Source organism: Dendroctonus ponderosae, unplaced genomic scaffold, assembly GCF_020466585.1.
Source record: "Dendroctonus ponderosae isolate FM_Combo_2020 unplaced genomic scaffold, Dpon_F_20191213v2 Dpon_F_20191213_1, whole genome shotgun sequence".
Classification (NCBI taxonomy): Eukaryota; Metazoa; Arthropoda; class Insecta; order Coleoptera; family Curculionidae; genus Dendroctonus; species Dendroctonus ponderosae.
This window is the reverse complement of record NW_026017110.1, coordinates 47625544-47641254: the sequence shown is the minus strand read 5'-3', so window position 1 is coordinate 47641254 and position 15711 is coordinate 47625544. Positions and strand designations below refer to the sequence as shown.

Here is a 15711-nt window from a genome sequence, read left to right as displayed (position 1 = left end):
TCTACAAATGCTCAGAATTTGACCTTTTTACGGGCTGAAATTAAAGAGTTATACATTTCTTAAAACACATTTCTTTAATATGGGAAATCCGATTTTTAGGTAGATTAGAGAAACTTTTCCCAAAATTTCTTGGAATATGGAAATTTTCTGCAACTTTATACGTATTGGAGCTCGAGACTGTTACTATGATTTTTCAAACTTACAGTCTTTTAGCTTATGCGATTTAAGAGTTATGATTTTGAACAGACAGGTATGCAAAATATCGAAAATCACTTTCTACAGAAAGGAAAAAGTTCCGGCAATTCAAGAGCTGGGAGTGATTGACTGATTTGTTTAAATCATTGACCTCAAGAAATTGTCTATACATTTCGAAGGATTAGGACTTAGGACCTCGAGTCTTTTTCAAGAAATATGAGGGCCTCAAATTCTCTAAATATGCTTATTAGACTTAATGAACTGTACCTGTTGATTTAACAGAATACAAACTAAACGTTGATTATTTGCTAAAGCAAAGAAAAACACGTAGGAGAAATTGCTGTTTTTATAAGAATTTAACAATTGAGGAAACACGGAAAGACAGTGGAAATAACTGAAAGAACTGTTAAAAAAATGTAAGCAACATTTACTGAAGAAAAACTTTATCAAACAAAAAGACCAGCGAACGAAAAATTAATTGAATTCCTGATGATACTGTAGAATCTTCATCTTAATTCCTTCACTTAGCGATTTCTTTCATAGCATTTCCAGCGATTTTCCTCAACTCTGTGATTGTTTATTCGCGTTCCTCTCCAGATCATCTTTTCTCATTTGATGTCGATCGACAGTCAGTAGCTCAAAGAAAAAGCACTCCAATCAATGGGAAAGTATTTCTCACTTTCCTAAAACCAGTTAAAAATCTCCGTACATATAGCAAGTGATAAATGCACTATTAAGCCTAGAATATTTGCAATTTCTAGGCCAGGCAGTACATTTTTATCTCACTGAACCTGTAGTCGTCTAGTTAATTAATTAATGTCCCGTCCAAACAGTTTAATATTTTAACAACGCGAATGTGTTAATTGGCCCATCACTTTGCATTTAATTTGATTCGCCGAAATCACTTTTTCCTAAAAGCAATGGCTGCTTTACATATATTTTAACAACTTTTCGGACATTTGGTAATCCCATGTACGACACTCGGCTGTAAACAACAAAAACACCTTTAAAAACCTTCATTAATGAATTTGTTTGTGCACTTTTAGCAGCTGCAGGAATTAGCAAAGGTGCAATTAGCAAGCAAACTGATTGTTTTGCTGTTTTATATGAAATTGGGTAAATATATGTATGGTAATAAGTATTTCATATCGATCTGTTTTGTATTGTTTTATTTATTTTTTTTGTCTATGTTCTTTTGTATCACTCGCTTTGTGTGAGTGGCAATAAAGTGTATTTTGCAAAAAATGCACTTTAGAAATTAAAATTGAATGATGAGGGTAATGAAAACAGTGGAACTAAATTCATAAGATGCTGCTTGTTCGTTCAAAGGCCTCGGGCATTTTTGCAGAAGAATTTTATCATTAGGACCTTTCTTTGACTGTCTGGACAAGTCTTTGAATGTTGAATTTGTTAATGAAATAAGTCAATTTTCAAGTGCGCTTTAAGCCCATCTGGTTGCATCATGCTCGAAAAATAGTCCATAATTTGGAAGCATATCAGCAAGGAACTAGGGGCGAAAGCTCGAATTGTTTAACTGAAAACGTCTCCTAATGCGTTTTTCAGCAGCTAAAACCTTGAAGCATTTTAAAACACTGCGTACTGACAAAGCTAAAAATGCATCTTTAATTGATGAGGAATTTAGCACTTTACAAAATGTTTTGCGATTAAAATTAATCGGCTAAGCAAAATGGGAAATTGACAAAATTGTACCTCTTTATTCAAAGCCTTCCGGCATATTTGCTCAGTAGTTTTATGATTAGGGCCAACATCACTATTCGCGCTTCAAGTTCCGAGAACTTTCAGCTTTATAAAAAACCATTTTATGAGCACATTCTTCATTTATTATGAGTTTTCAGGTTTTTTTTTAATTTATTTTCCACGGGCTGAAACCACAGCTCCAAAGCTGAACTCCGATTTAGCTCACCCGTCGGTTTGTTTAGCAAAAATTAATTCAACTCTTTCGTAAAAAGCTCACTGATTTGTTTGATGATCTTTTCCAGAATAATTATTCAATGAAAACGAGCTCGATTAAGGGGATTGTTTCAAGTCAATTTTCAAGTGCGCGTTTTTTTTCATTCGGTTTTGTGGGGCTCGATAGATGGTTTCATGAACAAACTCTTTGGAATTTTCTTTTGTTATGCGTCAATACATGTGGGTTTCTTTTCCTAATTTGGTAAATTTTATAGTGCGCCTATTCACCATCTGGTTCGATTAGGCTCGAGCAATTATTTTCAGCTTAGAAGCATTTGAGAAAGGAACTGGGGGAAAAAGCTCGAATTGTTTAACTGGATACGTTCTGACGAGTTTTTTTGCTAACGAATCAAGTGTTTCAAAAGAAAGCGTCGACGAAGTATTTAAATTAATGACAAATTTTGCACTTTAAAAATAAAAATTTGTCTACTAAACACAACTTGAATGATGAGGGAAATTAACACAGAGGAACTAAATTCGTTGGATCTTACTTGTTCGCTCAAGGGCTCGGGCATTTTTGCAGAATATTTTTATCATTGGGACGTTAAACAGTTTTATCATAAAACTATTTGAATGTTTCATCTGTTAATGAAATAAGTCAATTTTCAAGTGCGCTTTAAGCCCATCTGGTTGCATAACGCTCGAGAAATAATCCAAAGTTTGGAAGCATCTCAGAAAGGAACTCGGGGTCGAAAGCTCGAATTGTTTAACTGAAAACGTCTCCTAATGCGTTTTTCAACAGCTAAAACCTTGAAGTATGTTAAAACAGTGCGTACCGACAAAGCTAAAAAATCATCTTTAATTGATGAGGATGAGGACTTTGCAATTTTTTTGCGATTAAAATTAATCGGCTATGCAAAATGTGAAATGGACAAAATTTTACCTCTTCATTGAAAGCCTTCCGTCATATTTGCTCAGTAGTTTTACGATTAGGACCAACATCAGTATTCACGCTTCAAGTTCCGAGAACTTTCAGCTTTATAAAAAACCATTTTATGAACACATTGTTCATTTATTATGGGTTTTCGGGTTTTTTTTTTAATTTATTTTCCACGAGCTGAAACCACTGCTCCAAGGCTGAACTCCGATTTACCTCACCTGTCGGCTTGTTTAGCTAAACTTAATACAATCCTTTCGTAAAAAGCGCATTGTTTTGTTTGATGATCTTTCTCAAAATAATTATTCAAAGAAAACGAGCTGGATTAAGGGAATGGTTTCAAGTCAATTTTTAAGTGCGCGTTATCTTCATTCGGGTTTGTAGGGCTCGATAGATTGTTTTATAAACAAACTCTTTGGAATTTTCGTTTGTTATAAGTCAATAGATGTGGGTTTCTTTTTCAAATTTGGTAAATTTTCAAGTGCGCCTATTCATCATCTGGTTCGATTAGGCTCGAACAATTATTTTCAGTTTAGAAGCATTTGAGAAAGGAACTGGGGGAGAAAGCTCGAATTGTTTAACTGGAAACACTAACTGAGCAGTTTTTCTGCTAATGAAGCTTGAAGTGCTTCAAAAGAATGCGTCGATGAAGTCATTAAATTGACGAAAAATTTACCACTTTAAAAATTAAAATTCGTCCACTGAACAAAACATGAATGATGAGGGAATTTCAAACAGTGCAACTAAATTCATAAGATGCTACTTGTTCGTTCAAGGGCCTCGGTCATTTTTGCAGAAGATTTTTACCATTGGAAACTCTTTGAATGTTGCATTTGTTAATGATATAAGTCAATTTTCAAGTGGCACTTTAAGCCCACGAACCATGCCCGAGAAATAGTCCATAGTTTGAAAGCATATGAGAAAGGAACTCGGGGCGAAAGCTCGAATGGCTTAACTGAAAACGTCTCCTAATGCGTTTTTCAGCAGCTAAAACCTTGAAGCATTTTAATACACTGCGTACTGACAAAGCCAAAAATTAATCTTTAATTGATGAGGAATTTAGCACTTTACCAAATGTTTTGCGATTAAAATTAATCGGCTAAGCAAAATGAGAAATTGACAAAATTGTACCTCTTCATTCAAAGCCTTCCGGCATATTTGCTCAGTAGTTTTACGATTAGGACCAACATCAGTATTCGCGCGTCAAGTTCCGAGAACTTTCAGCTTTATAAAAAACCATTTTATGAACACATTCTTGATTTATTATGGGTTTTCGGTTTTTTTAAATTTATTTTCCGCACTCTGAAACCACAGCTCCAAAGCTGAACTCCGATTTAGCTCAACTGTCGCTAAACTAGATTTAGCTAAAAAACCGTTTAGCTAAAATTAATACAATTCTTTCGTGAAAAGCGCATTGATTTGTTTGATGAGTTAATCTGGGCGATACGGAGGTAATTCAATTTGCGTCAGCACCATCCAAAAAAAAATCTCGACAAATTCCGCATTTATGCTAATTTGTTATTCCGTATTTACACTGATGTTGGTGGTAATTGTTTGAATTTGGAACCAGCCATTAACGGGAATAGTTTTTTATTACTTTTTAATGTGAATTATTGTCCTTAAAATGGTCAGCTGTAGAGGCTGCATTCGAAAACTGGTTATTTTGTCCCAAAAACGATCTGCAAAACAAATCGCTTGACGTCACTAGGGTACATTCACATGGCTTTAACCGTTTTCGTGTCCATTAAGGTTGCATTATTTTTATTGGTACCTCAAGTCTTATTAAGTGTGAAAATATTTCCGGTTAAATGCATCTTAAAAACAGCTTTTAACATGGGAATGAAGAAAATATATGAATGGTTGTTCATGATTGGGAATTTATCATCATTATTTTTTATGATTTCGGGTAGTTTCGACAATATTCTTTGCTTTATTGCATACGCCTTCCAGATATAAGGATTTTTCAGGACTAAGAGCAAATAAAAGGCACCCAAATTCATGTGAATCGAAATTTATAGTGAAAAGCTCTTGTTAAATGTATTTAAAAAAGAATGTCTTATGAATCAAATGTTGCTTACTGATCAAACACAAACTCTGTATATTTAATTTGCAATTTTGTGTTCAAGTGAAGGGATTCTACGATAACAATCGGGCGATTATCTAGTTTCCAAATCCTTAGAGATAAAGTTAACATAACATACTTGAAACAACGTCAAATTTTGTTCAAAAATTTAATTCTATTTCATTTTTCCAAGGTTTGTATGCAGAAAATAGCCTTCTTTCCAAAAAAAGACACCCATCTGAACGAATTTCAACTGCGAAATAATATATGCGTGAAACAAGATAGACCAGTAAGCAGATGCACTAGAAAAAGCAGAATCGCTCTTTTTAGTTCAGTCTTTTCTTTTTAGTTCACGCATTTTAAACATTTCCTTGTTCCACTCACATGTTATCCAACAGCTGAAATTAAAATTCTGAATTTAAATTTGCCTCTACGTTAAACCGTAGTTCAAATAAAGAGATTATGTGCGAGAAATCTGGCGATTATCGAGTTTCCGACATTTAAGAGCTAAAGTCAGGACAACACGTCTGAAAAATGTTCAAAAACATCATCAAACAGTTAAAAAATCTCTTGATATTCCATTTTTCAAAACTTTGTAACACATTTTTTCTCAAAATACACAAAGATTGATAACTGCGAAATAAAATGCGAGTGGAACAAGACAGATAATTTAGCATCTGCGCTAGAAAGAGAAGACGCACAATTACAGCCGTTGCCTTGGAGAAATCGTGGGCCCCCTCTTTTATTAAATCACGTATTTTAAACCTTTCCTTGCTCCACTCACCTATTTTGCACCAGCTAAGATTCAAATGCTTAATTTGATTTGTCTTTACGTTACCTTATTACGTTCATTTTTATTCAAGTGACTTCTAAATCGACATTTCTAGATGCCAGCGGTCAGATGCTAAAGCTTATTAATAAGCTGATTAAGAAATTTGGTCGTTATCCAGTTTTCAACAAATGATGGTCAATACAGAAAAAATGGATTTTGCAAAGGTTTTCTAGACATTTACAAAATGGATTGATTAGGCAAAAAAAACAGCGTCCATATCAGTAGATCACTGTGCTCGGTTTTACGAGAAACGTTCTAACAGTTTCTGAAAACAAAATTATCAACAAAGTTCTACATCAATCGCTGTCGCCAAAAGCTAAGGAAGATAGCTAAGTAAATGTACTAAAAAGAGACGAAGCGGACTTGCAGCCGTTGCTTTAGACACATAAAGAGCGGTTGTCTCTTTTTCATGCACCCATTGGGCCCCTTGCTTTGTTCCATTCCCATGTTTTCCACCAACTTAAATTAATCCGGTTAATTGCATTTTACTTATGCCTGAACCGTACCTCCAAAATTCCATTTAGAATCTCATTTTTGGTTTCTCAAGTTTCATTTTTAGGCACATTTTCCAAATTAGCCCTAGTTCTGCAAAGACGAATTTATGAATTAATTGTTTAAAAGCTAACAAAGCAAGCTCTTTATGGCTTAGACACCGTATAAAAGAAAAGCCTATTTCATATTTCTAGAAACTTTCTAATATTAGCTATCATTACGCATTTTTGGTGCCCCCAGGCTATAAATTTGTTTAATTTTTTTCGAATTACACGACAATTCAAATGAAGAGCGAGTTTTTTTCTAGCAGAGCAATCTAACGATTATCGAGTTTCCAATACTAGTTTTTTGCTAATTGACTAATTAGTTTGGTTGCTAAAAAATGCACTCATCTAAACGATTTTTAATTACAAAAATGCGTTAGTGGAACAAGGCAGATCACAGATTGTCTGGACTAGAAAGAGAAAAACAAGCTTCCAGCCGTTGTCTATCTACTAACTAACTAACCTTCTCTTTTCACTACACGCATTCAAAACTTTGCCTTGTTCCACCCACATATTTTTCCCAAGCTGTTGTACAATACTATTAGATTGTACTGTAATGTTTCCCCAGTACAGAAATTGTTTTTTTTTATTCTTATTTTATGTTATCTTGTTTTGGACGCCAGCCGTAAACTTGTATAACTTATTTGCCTGAATCCGAATTACTTGTTTTCTCTTGGCATTTACACAAATTCATGGCCAGGTTTTTTAAAATCGCAAACGTAACTATTCGTTTTTGCTAGTAAACATGTTGTGCTGAGTTAAAAAATACAGATGCAATTCTATTAGGAACTTTCCAAGGAAACCATTATTTTTGCATTACAGAATTTTACATTTTACCCGAGTCCTGGTGTTTCTGTGTCTCTAACAATGTTTATTCAGTACTTTCTTGTCACTGTTATAATTTGTGCCTAGTGCCTATCTATTGAAACCCGTTAGTAAAATAATTTCTTGTGTTCTTGTTAGTGAATAGATAAGGAGCATTTAATTTTGGACACTCGAACTTCTCCAGCACATAGTTCAGCTTCTTCTGACTCTTCAAGCCGACTGGTTGCAGCAAATTGTTCCACAGCATGTTGGCCCCTGAAAGTCCACATTTGCACTACCAAAAATGTTATTAATAAATCGCCCACCTAAGGCATGGCCCTTTTGCGAGAAGTGGAAGCAATCATGAGTGATATAGGAGATATCAATCACTTCTGAGAACCTCCTCATTGGATCCGTCGGGGCATTGAACAGTTTGATGAATGGCTGAATAACCACCGTGAAATCCTCTCGTTTGTCGTATCGTCCACTCAACACCTGAAGAGGAAATAGAGAGAGAGCGAGAAATGAATTTTTCTTCTAAACAGAGAAAACTGAGCGCTTACCAGTTCTTCTTCAGCTCGTTGATATTCTCTAGTCAAGGTGGTGATAACATCCATTTCGTTGCCTCCTTCATGGAAGCAGGCGCAGAACAGGCGATGAAACAAGTGGCACATCATGGTCCTTTTGATCCGGACGCTAACTGAAACGTCTGCAACCTTTCACTAGTACAGCAAAGGCTCAGATCGAGCTGCCACAAACTTACCCAAAACCGGCACCAAATTAACGAAAGTTCGGGGCAATTGTTCATATAAATAGTCCAAAGCTTTCATCAGTTTGCGGGCGTGGCTTCGAGCTGACGCCTCCTCCTTGTTGTAGCATTGAGCTGAGCAAATGTCGTTGGCTCCAAAAAAAACCGTGATCATTTTCCAGTCTTCGTTCATGTTGATGCGGTGATCGGATTTCATTTTTTTAATCTGAAATTTAGTTCGTAATAGAAGGAGCAAAAACAGGTTCAATTTGTCAATTTTTCGTCAAAGCATCGTTTCCAGGAAACATTTTCCAATTATGGGTTTGTCTTAAATTTTAAATCTGATGATGGCGCTGTTGTCTCGCCGAAACGTAATATGAAATAAACCCAGGAAAGAAAAAATATAATTATGATCTTTCGAATGGCTCAGGATAAACAGACGATTAAAACGGCGAATTAATCAAAAGACATCGGGCAATAACAGCATATACTTTTTTCTCCTATGGTCACCCCATAGTGATCACAGAAAGATTTAAAGTTGGACCGAGAAATCCATCATCATTGAAAAGCTTCTTACCAAAATTTTGGCTTGTCTTAGAGCATCAGCATCGGCAGCCACTGGAAAAGCCACATTCAGCTTTGCGTTGGAGGACAAAAACTCTCCAGTCCCGGTTGAGTAGCCCTTCAAGTTGGGGTTGAATTCCTTCAGAATATTGGGGAGAGTTAGAAAGTCTCTCCATGTGCCTTCACCTCCTGAAACTCTTCTCCTTACGGACTTTCCGTGGGTGAAACTTAGTATTACCTATGCACCAAGACACTCCTCTGTTTTCGATCATTGTCCCCAAAGCGTATTCTTCCATAGCGCCATTTCCTGCCACCAAAGAGTCCCCTAAAGCCCCAATAACATCGATGTCTCCAGGGCGCAGTTTGTGAACACTGGTAGGCCTCCGATGGGACCTCCCCAAGCCCACTCCCGTGAAGTTCTTGCACGGAAATGGCATCGATTTGGGGTAATTCAGTTGGATTCTCGAATGAGACCGGCTAGGGTATTGGATGACGAAATTCCCATTGCTCATCTGAAGGAACAAGGCCAATAATCCATGCAAATGAATGTGAATGTGAAATCCGCTGTTGCGGGTTTAATGTAGGGCGTGCATACTATTTAAATGTTTTAATGTTTGTTAATTACACATTGGCGTGGTCGTAGTTTTTAAATAAATTGCCATTGAATGGTTGTGTTTTTCGCGTCGAATCCGGTCCCAACACAAAAGCCCCGTGCTAGTCTAACACAATAAATCGGAGAAAGTGCTGTTGTGAGGATTTCTCAGAAATTGTTTGGTAGCAATGTAAAGCAATACGCGGCAGAATGTTCAAGAGAACCATGCAAAGGTGGTGCCGGCCGGCAGGAATTTCGTTTGCTTTGAAGGTATTTATAGCGCCACTTAGCGGACAGTAATGATTAAATGCACCAAAAAAGTACATTAAAAATCTCCCAACTTTGAAGCTGGAAGTCTGGCTCAGAAAATGCTCTTCTGTAAATATTGTTTGCGTAAAATGAACGTAATCTTCTGAGCCGTTTGATTTAGAACTTTAAGGCACTATTGGAGCAAAGCCAGGATCCGATTTGGACATTCGATATACAAATTTGGGATCTCGTAAAACATCGTACAAAGTCGGTTAGATCAGGTCAAAGTTGCACATTTTCATGCGAAACCCAATGGTGTTTTAAGCGTTGGAAAGCTCCTACTGCTTCCAGAAATTTCGCGAAAAAATCCCGAAATTCACTCAAAGGATTTTCCTTTTGCTGAGCTTATTTGGAGCGATATCTAAAAATAATTCTCACAGTACTAGAACAGCGTTTTGCTCCCGGCTCCCGGCTCCCGGCCGTGTGTGCTTCTACACTCAGATCGGGGATTCAACGTTTCGTTTTTGGCCCACCATAATCAACCTATTTTTTAATACGATCGTATTGGCACCGGTTTGTGCAAAAATTACAAAATTTACATTTCTCTTTTGTCCTTCCTGTAGAGTGCAATATAAAATGCAGCCTGAAAACGTAGTAATAGAAAATCAGCGCAGTTTGATTGAAATTGCCATTTATGAATTGTGTGGGCCGAAAGCAAAACATTAAATTCCCGATTTGATAATATAATTTTCAAGAGAGTAAAAAGATGTTTTTCCTATGATTTTCTTTCCTTACTGATTACTTCTATTTTTCTGGCGTATTTTGTGTGCGAATGATGTCATCAGTTTTTCTCTCAGTACCGTCAAAAATACGTTTTGAGAAAAAATCCTCGAAAAATGAGAGAAAAAAACAATGATTTGGTACTTTAAATACTCTTAAAAGGCACATGGCAATTCCATGCCACTCGGTTTGGTCGCAAAAAAATTGCTCCAAATAATTGAAAAATTGCCAACAAAAAACAAGAAAAGAACAGTAAAACTTTGGAAATCATTTCAGATGATAATAAAAAACCGTTTTGTGAGTTGGCTAATTCTATAAAAATTGTGCGTTACACCTTGTGAAATCGAAGAAGTTTTTGCGACTAAAAAAATGCCAACTTGTACATTGGAATATGATCAACAATCGGTCACGGCGCCAGGAAAAAGCCCATATAAAAAGTCTTCAAGCACACACTTAGAAAGATATGACGAAAATCGATCGAAACGCCCTGTTTATTAACGTTCTCAGGAAAGTCTTCCAAAATATCATCGTTCCTAGTGAACAAATCATCAGATTGAGTAAAATGCATTTTTGATCGAATCAAAATCACTCCATTTCCAGGACAAAATCACGGAAAACCTAATGAGAAGCGTACCAATCGAACTGTTGATTTGGGTTCAAGGAAAATCTTCTTGGAAATCACTTGAAAAAATAAGACAGCAAGAACTCAAATACCACAAAATGGGGCAAAGATGAACAATACGAATCTGGTTTGAATTTTAAAATGATTAATTTAAAGTATAACGTAGAAGTTTTTTCTACGTTTGAGTAGAGTTTGAGTTCTACCATTGAGTTTAAGCAAATCTGGAGTGATTTTGAGCAAAGAATGTCTTCCGAGTGGAGAAAATCCGGTTTAATATAAAAGCAACAAAGCGTTGATCATGAAGAAGCCTTTTCTTAAAAAACCGACAATTTGTTCAGTGCAAACACCCTTATAAAAAATCATAAAGCAAGGGTAAATAACACACTCTCAACGAAAATCGAACGACACGAACTGACGAAAAAATCACAAAAAGACAAAAAAATTTTGAGATATGGAAGGAAATGACAAAAGTGGACAGTGATTTAATTTTAAAATTGTTGACTAAAAAACATTGAACCAAAGAAAAGACGAACAAAAAGAAAAATCGAAGGAATATGAAACTAATTAAAAAAAAAACAGTCAGATTGTTGGAAATCGGTTGTGACTTAGGGAAAGCCCTGAACGTCGCAAGAAATGTCTTCTAAATGGGAAAAAACGTTTAAACTGTTCGTAAAAATCTTAAATAAAAAACCATAAATACGTAGACAAAAAATTAGCGCTCCACTGGATTCACCAGCTTAAAACACAAAATTAAATGATTATGTTCATTTCTCGAATTTTCCAACCATTTTTACTGACAACCAGTCGATTCAGCAGCTCAAAAGTTACTTCAATAATGAAAATCCGAAATTTAGACCGGTTTTTAAAAGGATAAACAAATTAACACGTTTTTTATATATAAAATCATTGGGAAACTTTCGCTTCTATTACGTTTCGGTTCTCGAACCATCCATCATCGGATCATATGCTATAAATGTATAGTTTTGATCTTCTCAGGTCAAAAATAACGCCAATTGGCTCAAAAAACACATGTATTTTGGATTAAAGATTGCCCAAGCTGCTTAAAGTGCTTAATTTTCAATGGACATTTTACCTCAATTGAGGAATGGAAGAATGCAACGGCTCAATGAAAACTGAACCAGAAACTAGAAAAATAGTGAAGCATTCCGAAGGCAAAATAGATTATTTTTTTCGCCGAAAATTTCATAAAACCGCAAGTGTTTTTTTACAAAATAGACTGCAATTTGCTTAAAACGCCGATTTACTGGCAAACAGACAAAACTGTGACGCTCAGGAATAGAGGAGCACAACCCAAAAATAACCGGAAATACGAACTCATTTTAACGTTATCCATATTGTGCTGGATCTTTAAGAAAAAATTCAAATCTACTGGAATTGAGATTTTTCCAGACTTACCCGAGTCATATCTTGCAGCATATTCAGGAACAATTGTCTAGGCTTGGATGATTGAGTGGCTACATGGTGGAGGAGCAGAATAGAGGCAAAAATCTTCGAAATTCTCTGAACCCTAACCATATTCTGCACAGCTACGCATTCCGGTTCGATTTGAGGTTCGTCTAAAACAAACCGGCAGTTTTTAAATTCTTGAGAGAAATCTTCAGCTGCGTCAGCAATATGAGTTCTTTTCTATGGTGTTTCTTCTCCATCTTAACACTTATTGAATAACATTTAATGTTGCATTCGATTAGTTCAGTTTGAGCATAAGTAAATCAATAGTGGGTCAAATTGTGCTTCGATAGTACGTAAAAAAGCAATTTTCCAGGCCCAATTAGCGATTATTAATAACTGATGGAACTTACCTTGATTATTCCATGGCGGTTAATTGCAACCATTTAGTTAAACACACGATTTGAAATAGTGTCCACGGACGTTGACAAAGTGCGGACAAAAGATTAAGTTAAGTTGCATTTTTAACGACTTGTCTTTTCCATGAGGCACGTAGTGGGAAAGTTCGGACATGGGACGACCGTAATACCGATATTGCACACATTACAAAATTTTTGTCTGTAGAATATTAAACTATTACCGGCTAACTGGCTTAAACTTTCTCGGATGGGTCATTTGAATAAAAATATAGATACACCCGAATTGACAATACACCTGCTGGTGTGTCTGGCGGCCTCCTTACATTACTTACTTAGCATATAGAGATTTATTGTCATTTTTTGCCGTCGTTAAGCCCTCACTTGCGCAAGCACTGCAAAAAATCCATTACCTCATTTTCTGTTTCTTAAATATGCTCACTAGAGCCTCTGGTCTATCAGTGTTTTCAACTGCCGCCCTCAAATAATTCTAATGAAAAACTTTGGAGGATTAAAGATGATATCGAGTAAACATCTATAAATATAAACTGAAGGGTTTCAATATCGGGCGTTTTACTTTGGCCACCCCGTTTTTACATCTAATTTGAAATTTAGGAGAAAAACATTAAATACAAAAGTTGCAGATAACAACGTCTAGTTTATTTTAAGATAATAACAATTGATGCAGGGCGTCTCAAGTTCAAGCCGCTGATCAAACTTACATTTTTTTTAATGGAATGCCGCACTTTTTATTGCATATTCGAACTATAAGCAAGTTCTAGAAGAAGAGAAATTTATAAAAAACTGTGCAACTTCAAGTGCAGTTAAACAAAAATTTGTAACTCCCAAATCACTTACATCGTCAAACTGAACTTTTTGCATCATAAAGAAAAAAGTTTTATCGAAAAGCGCACTAAATTTGACAAAAATTTTCACTTCGGTTGATTTAAAAAAAATTAAATTTGAAATTAAAATAAACCGTACAACTTGAACATCATGCCTTATGTTCGCTTTTCGACAGAAAAGCGGACATAAGCGGATTTTTCAAGATTTTTTAAACTAGACAGAAAATTAAAAAAGAAACGTGCAACTTGAAGAGCGGTTAAACAAAAATTCGTAACTTCCAAACCACTTACATCAACCAACTGAAATTTTTGCACCATAAAGGAAAAGGTTTTATCGAAAAGCGGACTAAATTTCACAAAGATCCCCGCTTCGGTTGATTTTTCAAATTTTTAAACTTGACGAGAAATTAAAATAAACCATACAACTTGAAGTGCAGGTAAACAACAATTTGTAACTCCCAGGCCATTTACATCATCAAACTGAACTTTTCGCATCATAAAGAAGTAGGTTTGATCGAAAGGCTGACTAAATTTCAGAAAAATCCTCAATTCTGTAGATTTTTAAAAATTTTAAAACTTGACGAGAAATTTTTTGAAGAAAAAAATCCGTAACTTCCAAACCACTTACATCAACAAACTGAAATTTTCGCACCATAAAGAAAAAGGTTTTAGCAAAAAGCGGACTCGATTTCACAAAAATCCCCAATTTTGCTGATTTTTTAGAAATTTTTAAACTTGAAAAACAAATGCGAAAAAACGCCCAAGTTTTAGTGTAATTGGCAATTAAAATTGGTCAAAGTTCGATCAATAAGTTTATTAACTCAAAACTAGTTAAACATAAATTACATTTAGCTCTATTGCTTTAATGTAGCTGTTTTTGCTACTTATTGTTTTCCATTTGATTGGAATTTGTATAAGTTTTAAGATGGATATGTTGATTTTAGATCCTCATAATGGAATATTAGCGATTCCATTTCGTACATTTGCTCAATATCAAGTGGGTTTTCTTGAGATACAGACTTATTTTCATTTATGATTTTCAACAGTTTTTTTTGTAAGTTTTTTAACAGTTGCAACGCATTATGCGTTAATTAGATAGTTAAATGGGTTCATTCAGCCCCCAGGCTAAGATTCCATAGCTTATAACACTGTTAAAGAGGGTATAATAAATAATTTGTAGAAAATAAAAGTTAGATATTTGGTTTTACTGACAATATACTCTCCCTCCCACTTCATATTACAATTAAAAACCAAACCAAGCAATAAAAATCGTGTCATTCCAATTAAAAAAATGTAAGTTTGGTCTGCCACTAGAATTTGAAACACCCTGTATCAGTTGGTATTATCTTAAAATAAACTAGACGTTATTATCTATAACTTTCGCATTTACATATTTTTGTATTTCTCTCTTTTGAAGAGTCACAACTTTTCCGTGCGTCGTTTTTTCAGATTTTTTGGCAGAAAAATTCACCCTTCTATCATTTTGAGGTAAAAAAGTTATTCTTATCAAAAGTCGCTAGAAACAACCGTTTTCGATATATTTCGATTGATGATCAGCAAGAGGGAAGATCTCAGATCAAAAAGGCGCCCCAATTTAAGTTTCTCCAGTTACAAATCCCCCCGAGTTGTGTCCAAATATCGAAATTGTATCAACAATTATTTAAAAAACAAAAAAAAAATTCTTAACATCCAGTAGCTGACAAATAAGTCCGCATGGATCCATGCTTGCTTTGGACACTTATTAAAAATCACTCTTAATCGCTTTTTTGCCTCTGAAGGCGCTCCAATAGAAAACGTTTAAAGGGGTCAAGTCTGGAGATATGGACGGCCATTCCGTGGCTGTTCATCTGTCAAGGAGTTGAGAAAAGCCACAGTTATAGTTTACAAAAATTGAAAACAAATCATCTCCTCCTAGTTTTCATTCAAATTTGGTTTCCTTAATTGTTTCCGCTTCTTTCCATTGTTACCTTAAGTACTTTTGTTCGCCTCGCTTCTCTCATCTGTAACATGATCGTGTCTTTGCGCCAAATGTTTCAAAGATAATTTACTATGATTGTATTCCCTTTTTAGCGCCTTCAACAATTCTTTAATTTTTGAGGCTTTTTATCTGCAAAAAATTACGTTTTCTTCAAGAATAACCCTAGGAAAATTTTTATAAATTCAGGTCAATTTCGCATTTATATCACCAACCAATTATAGTCCATTAACAAT

The 15711-nt window shown here is 35.3% G+C and overlaps 1 protein-coding gene across 1 annotated transcript; it reads right to left on the bottom strand.

The window, feature by feature from the left end:
- Positions 1-5038: 5038 nt before the first annotated feature.
- LOC109535029 (phospholipase B1, membrane-associated) lies at positions 5039-12763 on the bottom strand. Its single transcript, XM_019900843.2, has 8 exons — positions 12653-12763; positions 12249-12409; positions 8828-9101; positions 8603-8778; positions 8041-8251; positions 7841-7986; positions 7604-7772; positions 5039-7553 (listed from the first exon to the last, which is right to left on the bottom strand). Exons 2-8 carry the CDS (start codon positions 12366-12368, stop codon positions 7393-7395), a joined length of 1257 nt encoding a protein of 418 aa, XP_019756402.1. The 5' UTR covers positions 12369-12409; positions 12653-12763; the 3' UTR covers positions 5039-7392.
- Between the last annotated feature and the right edge of the window lie 2948 nt (positions 12764-15711).

What these genes read in the sequence shown, in the direction of transcription:
- LOC109535029 (XM_019900843.2), bottom strand. Translation starts at nt 12,368, where the DNA reads ATGGTTAGGGTTCAGAGAATTTCGAAGATTTTTGCCTCTATTCTGCTC. An exon ending in AACGAGCTGAAGAAGAACTG is followed by an intron (nt 7,773 to 7,840) that starts GTAAGCGCTCAG and finishes TTTCCTCTTCAG; the next exon opens with GTGTTGAGTGGACGATACGA. An exon ending in GCAAAAGGGCCATGCCTTAG is followed by an intron (nt 7,554 to 7,603) that starts GTGGGCGATTTA and finishes GTGGACTTTCAG; the next exon opens with GGGCCAACATGCTGTGGAAC.